Raw genomic sequence first — 12,367 nt, 5'->3', positions numbered from 1 at the left:
CCTCCAAATACACCTCTGCTGTTTTCAACCAAGATCTCAGCGATCACTGCCTCATTGCCTGCATCTGTAATGGGTCTGCGGTCAAACGACCACCCCTCATCACTGTCAAACGCTCCCTAAAACACTTCAGCGAACAGGCCTTTCTAATTGACCTAGCTGGGGTATCCTGGAATGACATTGACATCATCCCGTCAGTAGAGGATGCCTGGTTATTCTTTAAAAGTGCCTTCCTCACCATCTTGAATAAGCATGCTCCATTCAAAAACAAAATGGAACCAGGAATAGATATAGCCCTTGGTTCACTCCAGACCTGTCTGCCCTTGACCAGCACAAAAACATCCTGTGGCGTTCTGCATTAGCATCGAATAGCCCCCGTGATATGCAAATTTTCAGGGAAGTTAGGAACCAATATACACAGGCAGTTAGGAAAGCTAAGGCTAGCTTTTTCAAACAGAAATTTGCATTCTGTAGTACAAACTCCAAAATGTTCTGGGACACTGTAAAGTCCATGGAGAATAAGAGCACCTCCTCCCAGCTGCCCACTGCACTGAGGCTAGGAAACACTGTCACCACCGATAAATCCACTATAATTGAGAATTTCAAAAATAATTTTTCTACAGCTGGCCATGCTTTCCACCTGGCTTCCCCTACCCCGGTCAACAGGCCTGAGCTCCCCACAGCAACTCGCCCAAACCTCCCCCACTCCTCCTTCACCCAAATCCAGATAGCTGAAAGAGCTGCAAAATCTGGACCCCTACAAATCAGCCGGGCTAGACAATCTGGACCCTGTCTTTCTAAAATGATCTGCCGAAATTGTTGCAACCCCTATTACTAGCCTGTTCAACCTCTCTTTCGTATCGTCTGAGATTCCCATAGATTGGAAAGCTGCCGCGGTCATCCCCCTCTTCAAAGGGGGAGACACTCTAGACCCTAACTGCTACAGACCAATATCTATTCTACCCTGCCTTTCTAAGGTCTTGAAAGCCAAGTTAACAAACAGATTACCGACCATTTCAAATCTCACCATACCTTCTCCGCTATGCAATCTGGTCATGGGTGTACCTCAGCCACGCTCAAGGTCCTAAATGATATCATGAACGACATCGATAAGAGACATTACTGTGCAGCCGTTTTCATCGACCTTGCTAAGGCTTTTGACTCTGTCTATCACAACATTCTCAATGGCAGACTCAACAGCCTTGGTTTCTCAAATGATTGCCACGCTTGGTTCATCAACTACTTCTCCGACAGAGTTCAGTATGTCAAATCGGAGGGCCTGTTGTCCGGACCTCTGGCAGTCTCTATGGAGGTGCCACAGGGTTCAATTCACGGGCCGAATCTCTTCTCTGTATACATCAATGATGTCGCTCTTGCTGCTGGTGATTCTTTGATCCACCTCTACGCAGTTCACACCATTCTGTATATCTCTGGCCCTTCCTTGGACACTATGTTAAATAACCTCCAGATGAGCTTCAATGCCATACAACTCTCCTTCCGTGGCCTCCAACTGCTCTTAAATGCAAGTAAAACTAAATGCATGCTCTTCAACCGTTCGCTGCCTGCACCTGCCCGCCCGTCCAGCATCACTACTCTGGACGGTTCTGACTTAGAATATGTGGACAACTACAAATACCTAGGTGTCTGGTTAGACTGTAAACTCTCCTTCCAGACTCACATTAAACATCTCGAATCCAAAATTAAATCTAGAATCGGCTTCCTATTTCGCAACAAAGCATCTTTCACTCATGCTGCCAAACATACCCTCTTAAAACTGACCATCCTACCGATCCTCGACTTCGGCGATGTCATTTATAAAATAGCCTCCAACACTTTACTCAACAAATTGGATGCAGTCTATCACAGTGCCATCCATTTTGTCACCAAAGCCCCATATACTAAACACCACTGCGACCTGTATGCTCTCGTTGGCTGGCCCTCGATTCATACTCGTCGCCAAACCCACTGGCTCCAGGTCATCTACAAGTCTCTGCTAGGTAAAGCCCCGCCTTATCTCAGCTCACTGGTCACCATAGCAGCACCCACCCGTAGCACGCGCTCCAGCAAGTATATCTCACTGGTTACCCCCAAAGCCAATTCTTCCTTTGGCCACCTCTCCTCCCAGTTCTCTGCTGCTAATGACTGGAACAAACTGCAAAAATCTCTGAAGCTGGAGACTCTTACCTCCCTCACTAGCTTTAAGCACCAGCTGTCAGAGCAGCTCACAGATCACTGCACCTGTACATAACTCATCTGTAAATAGCCCATCCAACCTACCTCATTCCCATACTGTATGTATTTTTTCAAATCTTGCTCCTTTGCACCCCAGTGTCTCTACTTGCACACTCATCTTCTGCACACCCTACCATTCCAGTGTTTAAATTGCTATATTGCAATTACTTCGCCACCATTGCCTATTTATTGCCTTAACTCTCTTATCCTACCTCATTTGCACATGATGTTTATAGATTTTTCTACTGTATTGTTGATTGTATGTTTGTTTATTCCATGTGTAACTATGTGTTGTTGTATGTGGCGAACTGCTTTGCTTTATCTTGGCCAGGTCGCAGTTGCAAATGAGAACTTGTTCTCAACTAGCCTACCTGGTTAAATAAAGGTGAAATAAAAAAAAGGTAGGCATATCAGTTCCAGCTAAAGCGATTAAATATGTTTTGTTTCACTACCCCGTACAGTAGGTGGCGGCAGTAAACCAATAGATGTAGTCTGCCATAAAACCTTACAGAAGCAGAAGTTCCTGCTAAAACTTGAATTGGAATCTGTGCCTCATGCACAGCTATAGATCTCTGCGCTCAGGCAGCCTGCTCAAGAGCATCTGGCAACATCCCATATGAAAGTTGTATGGGATTATAATGATACCCCGCAGTTTCAATTTAGCTAGCTATCTAGCTAATGTTAATGGCAATCATATAAACTATCAATCAGATTGTTAACTAGCAAATATATTGTCCCGTCCTATCTAAAGCTGCTTGATAAAGCTAGCCAGTTGATGGTAAAGCTAGGATCAATGTCAGAGGCCAGGTGGCTAACGCAACAACGGCTGTCAATGCAATGGCTGGTCTGAAGTTGATCTGAAATGTCCGATTATATTTTACATGATAAGCAAACTACTGTCATGCCTTTTGTATGTGACAAATAACATTTGATTTGATTTGAAAAGATTAGGGCCTAATTAATTTAATTCAATTGATTGATTTCCTCATTCAAACTGTAACTCAGTAAAATCTTTTAAATTGTTGCATGTTGCGTTTATGCCACCTTTACTCCACACGCAGAGATGCATACAAATCTCTCCTTCGCACTCCATTGGGCAAATCTGACCATAATTCTATCCTCCTGATTCCTGCTTACAAGCAAAAATTTAAGCAGGAAGCACCAGCGACTCGGTCAATAGAAAACTGGTCAGATGAAGCAGATGCTAAGCTTTAGGACTATTTCGCTAGCACAGACTGGAAAATGTTCCAGGATTCTTCCGATGGCATTGAGGAGTCACTGTGTACACCACATCAGCCACTGGCTTCATCAATAAATGCATCGATGACGTCGTCCCCACAGTGATTGCACGTACATACCCAAACCAGAAACCATGGATTACAGGAATGACACAAGTAATTTGTTTGACACCAACAATTATTTACAGACAGATTATTTCACTTATAATTCACTGTATCACAATTCCAGTGGGTCAGACACTAAGTTGACTGTGCCTTTAAACAGCTTGGGAAATTCCAGAAAATGATGTCATGGCTTTAGAAGCTTCTGATAGGCTAATTGACATCATTTGAGTCAATTGGAGGTGTACATGTGGATGTATTTTAAGGCCTACCTTCAAGCTCAGTGCCTCTTTTGCTTGACATCATGGGAAAAACAAAGGAAATCAGCCAAGACCTCAGAAAAACAATTGTAGAGCGCCACAAGTCTGGTTCATCCTTGGGAGCAATTTCCAAATGCCTGAAGGTACCACATTCATCTGTACAAACAATAGTACGCAAGTATAAACACCATGGGGCCACGCAGCTATCATACCGCTCAGGTAGGAGACACGTTCTGTCTCCTAGAGATGAACGTACTTTGGTTCGAAAAGTGCAAATATATCCCAGAACAACAACAAAGGACCTTGTGAAGATGCTGTAGGACACAAAAGTATCTATATCTACTGTAAAACGAGTCCTATATCCACATAACCTGAAAGGCCGCTCAGCAAGGAAGAAGCCATTGCTCCAAAACCGCCCCAAAAAAGCCAGACTACGGTTTGCAACTGCACATGGGGACAGAGATCGTACTGTTTGGAGAAATGTCCTCTGGTCTGATGAAACAAAAATGAACTGTTTTGCCATAACTGACCATTGTTATGTTTGGAGGAAAAAAGGGGAGGCTTGCAAGCCGAAGAACACCATCCCAACCGTGAAACACGGTGGTGGCAGCATCATGTTGTGAGGGTGCTTTGCTGCAGGAGGGACTGGTGCACTTCACAAAATATATGGCATCACGTGGAAGGAAAATTATGTGGATATATTGAAGCAACATCTCAAGACATCAGTTAAAGCTTGGTCACAAATGGGTCTTCCAAATGGACAAGCATACTTACAAAATTGTGGCAAAATGGCATAAGGACAACAAAGTCAAGGTATTGGAATGGCCATCACAAAGCCCTGACCTCAATCCTATAGAAAATGTTTGCGCAGAACTGAAAAAGCGTGTGTGAGCAAGAAGTGTTTTCAATTATTTTTATTGAACCTTTAACTAGGCAAATCAGTTAAGAACAAATTATTATTTACAATGACGCCTACCCCGCCCAAATCTGGACGATGCTGGGGCAATTGTGCGCCACCCTACGGGACTCCTAATCACGGTGTGATGCAGCCTGGATTCAAACCAGCTACTGCAGTGTGTTAGACCACTGCGCAAGTCAGGAGCCCAAAGTGTATTTTATGCTGACTTTGACATGTTGTGGCTTTCGAGTGCCTTGTTTGCTATTCATATAGATATTTCATTAGGGATTATAAACTCAGAAGAAATGTCCCTTTTTCACTACCCTGTCTTTAAAAGATAATTATAAAAGATGCAAATACCTTCACAGATCGTCATTGTAATGGGTGTAAACACTGTTTTCCATGCTTGTTCAATGAACCATAAACAATTAATGAACATGCACCTGTGGAACGGTCGTTAAGACACTAACAGCTTACATACGGTAGGTAATTAAAGTCACAGTTATGAAAACTTAGGACACGAAAGAGGCCTTTCTACTGACTCTGAAGAACACCAAAAGAAAGATGCCCAGGGTGCCTGCTCAGCTGCGTGAACGTGCCTTAGGCATGCTGCAAAGAGAATGAGGACTGCAGATGTGGCCAGGGCAATAAATTGCAATGTCCGTACTGTGAGGCGCCTAAGACAGCGCTACAGGGAGACAGGACAGACAGCTGATCGTCCTCGCAGTGGCAGACCACGTGTAACTACACCTGCACAGGATCGGTACATCCGAACATCACACCTGCGGGACAGGTACAGGTTGGCAACAACAACTGCCCAAGTTACACCAGGAACGCACAATCCCTCCATCAGTGCTCAGACTGTCCGCAATAGGCTGAGAGAGGCTGGACGGAGGGCTTGTAGGCCTGTTGTAAGGCAGGTCCTCACCAGACATCACAGGCAACAACTTCGCCTATGGGCACAAACCTACTGTTGGTGGACCAGACAGGACTGGCAAAAAGTGGTCTTCACTGATGAGTCGCGGTTTTGTCTCACCAGGTGTGATGGTCGGATTCGCGTTTATCGTCAAAGGAATGAGTGTTACACCGAGGCCTGTACTCTGGAGCGGGATCGATTTGGAGGTGGAGGGTCCGTCATGGTCTGGGGCGGTGTGTCTCGGCATCATTGGACTGAGCTTGTTGATAGCTGCGTGGCCCCATGGTGTTTATACTTGCGTACTATTGTTTGTACAGATGAACGTGGTACCTTCAGGCATTTGGATTGCAGGCAATCTCAATGCTGTGCGTTACAGAGAAGACATCCTCCTCCCTCATGTGGTACCCTTCATGCAGGTTCATCCTGACATGACCCTCCAGCATGACAATGCCACCAGCCATACTGCTCGTTCTGTGCATGATTTCCTGCAAGACAGGAATGTCAGTGTTGTGCTATGGTCAGCGAAGAGCCCGGATCTCAATCCCATTGAGCACGTCTGGGACCTGTTGGATCGGAGGGTGAGGGCTAGGGCAATTCCTACCAGAAATGTCCGGGAACTTGCAGGTGCCTTGGTGGAAGAGTGGGGTAACATCTCACAGCAAGAACTGAAAAATCTGGTGCAGTCCATGAGGAGGAGATGCACTGCAGTACTTAATCCAGCTGGTGGCCACACCAGATACTGACTGTTGCTTTTGATTTTTACCCCCCTCCCCCTTTTGCTCAGGGACACATTATTCCATTTCTGTTAGTGACATGTCTTTGGAAATTGTTCAGTGTATGTCTCAGTTGTTAAATATTATGTTCATACAAATATTTATACGTTAAGTTTGCTGAAAATAAATGCAGTTGACAGTGAGAGGACATTTCTTTTTTTGCTGAGTTTATATGCATAAATATATAGCAATCAAAGAAAATATTTCAAAAATCTCTCAAATGAATACTAAACAACCATTCAAACTGCGTTAGCTCGGATTTACAATATAAAATATAAATATAAAGACTGGTATTTCACTTACCAGTCTAAAGTAGCTTCCCCTCCTTTAGGTGTTGTCTAGATTTCTGTTAGAATATCATCCAAAATCTGTATACCTGGACTTTGATTTAGCTTTTCCAGAATTAGTAGCCATTTATGGTCAAAACGGGTTTCACACAACGGGTTCCCACCTACTCACATAAAGCACAGGTCATTGGCTATCTAGCTAGCTTGGTTTCAAAACGATCGTTTGGACAAAGATACAGTCAATCAAGTGAACACCGCCATGTCATTGGCGCGCAATGACGCGTCATATCTTCCTGGCTAAACTGGGCTTTCCAGTGGATATACTGAATGCATAATGATAGCTTAGGATATACTGAATACAGAATGATAGCAAAGGCTGGTTACTTTTTAGAGTGTCTGAGGAATAAATACAAACCTAATTTGACTGGTTGAAACTACGTTTAGCATTCGATTTGCACAGATTTTTCTTTGCAAGTTCAACTTGTGGAAATACAAAATTCCTGCATACTAAATGGATGTTTTTAGGATATGAATTTTTTTTTTTTTTTTTATCAAACCACACTACATTTTTATCTCTGGGTACCTTAGGATGACAAATCAGAGCAAGATTTCAGAATGTAATTAAATGATTTACCTTCAGACGTGAATGTATCAAACCTGTCACTGTGATACAAGTGTTTTGTTGTGCACTCAAACAATAGCATGTTATTTTTGCGATGCACTAGCTACTGTAAATTGGACAATGCAATTACATTAACCAGAATTGAAGCATTATGCCCATATAAGACACTTCTATGTACCAAAGTTTTTTTTTGTTTAAAACAATATTTTAGTCACATTATGCATATTGAGCAACAACTGTCCAGTTGATGGGACACCGATCCATAGCAACATTATTATACATCTGAACTTATTTCGGCTCGCCACAACAAAGGGCTTGAATACTTATTGACTCAACACATTTCAGATTTGCATTTTTTATTCATTTGTAAACAATAAAAATATATATTTTTTAAAATCCCAGTGACATAAAAAAATGTAAATTGCTTTAACACAAAATGTGGAAAAAGTCAAGTGGTGGGAATACTTTCTAAAGGCATTGTATAGCATAATAAGTAACTAATTCTGAAACACTGATAAATATTCAAATGTAATCAATTACAAATTGCATGACCCTCCCCTGGACTTGATTTAGAAAATACTAAATCCTCCTCGACTGAAATAGAAAGCATGTCCCTCCCCCATTCTCCCCCTGGTCCCCGTTCTGTACATTTTGAAACATCCCTTAACACTGCATCTGGTAAAAATTGTGTATTTGATAGACATGACTAAATCAAGACAAAAACATGTCACTCTACATCATTCGGTTATAAAAAAATAACCATTCAGTAGAATGAAGGCTTTCTTTTTCCTGTCTTTGTTTCACATACATATACACACATACACACGTACTCAGTCCTTTCAAGTATGTATCCCACATAGCTACAGAATCGGATCGGATCCTCGAGCTAACAAGGTAAAAATCTGCCGTTCTGCCCCTGAACAAGGGCAGGCCTCGCTCTTCACCCATCGCTGGTCATGCTTCCCCGTCGACTCAGCCTCATCTCCACCAGGCCCAGCTTATTGATGGAGCTCTTGAGGGAGTTTCGGAACATGGAACTGGAAAAACAGTAGATGACTGGGTCCAGAGCACTGTTAAGGTAGGTAAATCCAATGGACAGGCTGAAGAGCTCCGCAGCCATGTTGTAAGACAGACAATCCCTTGGTCTGACCTTCATGATATAGACCGCACTCAGGCCTGTGGCGATGCCAGGAAAGAAACACAGCACAAACACAGCCACGATCAGCCCAACCACCCGGATGGCCCGCCGAACCTTCTGCTCCTTGTCCAGTTGCCGTTGGCGTAAGATGCAGGCAATCCTGGCTGAGCAGAAGAGCAAGAGCAGCAGGGGCAGGAAGAACTCTCCGACGAACACCATGTTGTGTATCTCGATTGCCAGGGGAGTCACAGTGTAGGAGCTGAAGCTGCGACACAGGGACATGTTGCCATCCTGCCTGAGGAGGTTGGTGGTCAGCAGGGGGAGCCGCAGGGAGATCACCACTGCCCAGATGCCCCCCGCCACCCATCCTGCCTGGGTAGATGTCATGTGGTTGACACGGTGGTGTGGGTGGACCACCTTGAAGTAGCGGTCGAAGGCCACGGTAGTCATGAAGGCGATGCTGGCCGAGCGGTTGACAGCGAGCATGAAGAGGTTGATCCGGCACCAGGCTTCGCCAAACACCCAGTGTTCCCTACGGAACAGGTTGTCAATGCGGAAGGGCAGGCAGATGAGCAGTAGGAAGTCAGCCAGGACCAAGTTAAAGAGGAACAGGGTGTTGGCCCTCCATGTCTTCAGACGGCAGGTGAAGATCCACAGGGCCATTACGTTGCCTGGCAAGCCCACTAGGAGCTCTATAATCAGGACAGGAGGCAGTATGTCGGCCACCAGATTCTGAGGGGCCAGGCAGTGGAAGGGCTGGTTCAGTCTTCCGGTAGAGTTACTGTGCAATACTGTTGCTTCATCAACCATCGTTAGATTGAGTATGTTTTTGCTTCCAGGAAACCTCAGATGTTGGTGTTTTTCACACAATCTGCCTCTTCTTCTTCCTCTTTTCAGAGCATCTCAGAGGATATCTGCACAAACAAGGCAAATGTGAGAAAATAACATCAAATTTGCCAGGGTAATATATTCAAGACAGACGAAGAGCAGTTTTCTAAAAATAGTCTGTTCATATGCCTACCTTCTATTACAGGGCTTGGGAAAGAGCTCAGCAAAACCGCTTTCAGGATGTGTGTTCCTTCAACCTCATTGTTTGGTTTTTGCTCTGACATGCACTGTCAACAGTGAGACCTTATATAGACAGGGCGTGTGCCTTTCTAAATCATGTCCAATCAATTTACCACAGGTGGACTACAATCAAGTTGCAAAAATAAAATGAAACTGGATGCACCTGAGGTCAATTTCAAGTCTCATAGTAATACTTATAATACTTGTAATAAAACAATATATTTTCTATGCTCAAAATTGACTCCTCCCTCAGTGCATGTTCAATGAAAATGCTTGCCATGTTCGTCTTACACAATTGATGAGAAACATGAAACAAATATGACATTTTTTCAAAACAACATAAACACACACATATATATATATATATATATATATATATATACAGTGGGGCAAAAAAGTATTTAGTCAGCCACCAATTGTGCAAGTTCTCCCACTTAAAAAGATGAGAGAGGCCTGTAATTTCATCATAGGTACACTTCAACTATGACAGACAAAATGAGAAAAAGAAATCCAGAAAATCACATTGTAAGATTTTTTATGAATTTATTTTCAAATTATGGTGGAAAATAAGTATTTGGTCAATAACAAAAGTTTATCTCAATACTTTGTTATATACCTTTTGTTGGCAATGACAGTGGTCAAACATTTTCTGTAAGTCTTCACAAGGTTTTCACACACTGTTGCTGGTATTTTGGCCCATTCCTCCATCCAGATCTCCTCTAGAGCAGTGATGTTTTGGGGCTGTTGCTGGGCAACACGGACTTTCAACTCCCTCCAAAGATTTTCTATGGGGTTGAGATCTGGAGACTGGCTAGGCCACTCCAGGACCTTAAATGCTTCTTACGAAGCCACTCCTTCATTGCCCGGGCGGTGTGTTTGGTATAATTGTCATGCTGAAAGACCCAGCCACGTTTCATCTTCAATGCCCTTGCTGATGGAAGGAGGTTTTCACTCAAAATCTCACGATACATGGCCCCATTCATTCTTTCCTTTACACGGATCAGTCGTCCTGGTCCCTTTGCAAAAAAACAGCCCCAAAGCATGATGTTTCCACCCCCATGCTTCACATTAGGTATGGTGTTCTTTGGATGCAACTCAGCATTCTTTGTCCTCCAAACACGACGAGTTGAGTTTTTACCAAAAAGTTATATTTTGGTTTCATCTGACCATATGACATTCTCCCAATCTTCTTCTGGATCATCCAAATGCTCTCTAGCAAACTTCAGACGGGCCTGGACATGTACTGGCTTAAGCAGGGGGACACGTCTGGCACTGCAGGATTTGAGTCCCTGGCGGCATAGTGTGTTACAGATGGTAGGCTTTGTTACTTTGGTCCCAGCTCTCTGCAGGTCATTCACTAGTTCCCCCCGTGTGGTTCTGGGATTTTTGCTCACCGTTCTTGTGATCATTTTGACCCCATGGGGGGTCTGTATCTGGAGCCCCAGATTGAGGGAGTTTATCCGTGGTCTTGTATGTCTTCCATTTCCTAATAATTGCTCCCACAGTTGATTTCTTCAAACCAAGCTGCTTACCTATTGCAGATTCAGTCTTCCCAGCCTGGTGCAGGTCTACAATTTTGTTTCTGGTGTCCTTTGACAGCTCTTTGGTCTTGGCCATAGTGGAGTTTGGAGTGTGACTGTTTGAGGTTGTGGACAGGTGTCTTTTATACTGATAACAAGTTCAAACAGGTGCCATTAATACAGGTAACAAGTGGAGGACAGAGGAGCCTCTTAAAGAAGAAGTTACAGGTCTGTGAGAGCCAGAAATCTTGCTTGTTTGTAGGTGACCAAATACTTATTTTCCACCATAATTTGCAAATAAATTCATAAAAAATCCTACAATGTGATTTTCTGGATTTTATTTTTCATTTTGTCTGTCATAGTTGAAGTGTACCTATGCTGAAAATTACAGGCCTCTCTCATATTTTTAAGTGGGAGAACTTGCACAGTTGGTGGCTGACTAAATACTTTTTTGCCCCACTATATATATATATATATATATATAAGATAACTTTTCGCATATTCACTACTCACCAGTTGAGCGTTTGGGGTCAATGACTGCATTTGGGGTTGAAGAGCAGTTTAGAATCCTGTAGGTGACTTTGAATGTCCTCAACAGATCTCCTCTCTTGTGTGTTTCCACTGTTCAGGATTTTCTGTTGTTTTTTTCGAGAGGCGTCTTGACATACACTTTAAGACTGACTTCCTCTGAGGGCTGGCCAGAGCCAACATGACATCACAAGTGTGATCTCTGAGCTAATTCAGGGAGTTTGCAATCACAACCTCTTTTGAGTGTCATCTGGTTCAGCCATGTCTGCATATACAGTGCCTTCAGAAAGTATTCACAGCCCTTGACTTATTCCACATTTTGTTGTTTTACAGTCTGAATTCAAAATGGATTCAATCAATTTGTTTTCTCACCCATCAACACACAATACCCCATAATGGAAAAGGGAAAACAGCTTTGTCAAAATGTTTGCTAATTTATTAAAATTAAACAGAAATACCTTATTTACATAATTATTAACACCCATTTGCTATGACACTCCAAATTGAGCTCAGGTGCATCCATTTTCCTTTGATCATCCTTGAGATGTCACTCCAACTTGATTGGAGTCCACCTGTGGCCAACTAAATTGTTTGGACATGATTTAAAAAGAAACACACCTGTCTATATAAGTCCTCCAGTTGACATCACATGTCAGAGCAGAAACTATACTATGAAGTCCAAGGAATTGTCCGTAAATCTTAGAGATAGGATTGTGATGAGGCGTATATCTGGGGAAGGGTATAAAACCATTTCTAGAGTGTTGAAAGATTCAAAAAGCACAGAGGTC

At 43.1% G+C, this 12,367-nt stretch overlaps 1 protein-coding gene across 2 annotated transcripts; it reads right to left on the bottom strand.

The window, feature by feature from the left end:
• Nucleotides 1-7,727: 7,727 nt before the first annotated feature.
• LOC112253411 (hydroxycarboxylic acid receptor 2) lies at nucleotides 7,728-11,708 on the bottom strand. 2 transcript variants are annotated; one of them, XM_024425388.2, is made up of 3 exons: nucleotides 11,565-11,708; nucleotides 9,485-9,578; nucleotides 7,728-9,377 (listed from the first exon to the last, which is right to left on the bottom strand). In XM_024425388.2, the coding sequence occupies exon 3, from the start codon at nucleotides 9,271-9,273 to the stop codon at nucleotides 8,266-8,268; it is 1,008 nt and encodes a 335-aa protein (XP_024281156.1). In that variant the 5' UTR covers nucleotides 9,274-9,377; nucleotides 9,485-9,578; nucleotides 11,565-11,708; the 3' UTR covers nucleotides 7,728-8,265. The 2 variants fall into 2 exon arrangements, with proteins under 2 accessions (XP_024281156.1, XP_024281155.1); XM_024425387.1 differs by lacking the exon at nucleotides 9,485-9,578 and having other exon boundaries at nucleotides 11,565-11,706.
• Between the last annotated feature and the right edge of the window lie 659 nt (nucleotides 11,709-12,367).

This window comes from Oncorhynchus tshawytscha, linkage group LG06, assembly GCF_018296145.1.
Source record: "Oncorhynchus tshawytscha isolate Ot180627B linkage group LG06, Otsh_v2.0, whole genome shotgun sequence".
Lineage (NCBI taxonomy): Eukaryota > Metazoa > Chordata > Actinopteri > Salmoniformes > Salmonidae > Oncorhynchus > Oncorhynchus tshawytscha.
This window is presented reverse-complemented; position numbering and strand designations above follow the sequence as displayed.

Excerpts from the sequence above, each read along its gene's own strand:
- LOC112253411 (XM_024425388.2), bottom strand. The coding sequence starts at position 9,273 with ATGGTTGATGAAGCAACAGTATTGCACAGTAACTCTACCGGAAGACTG.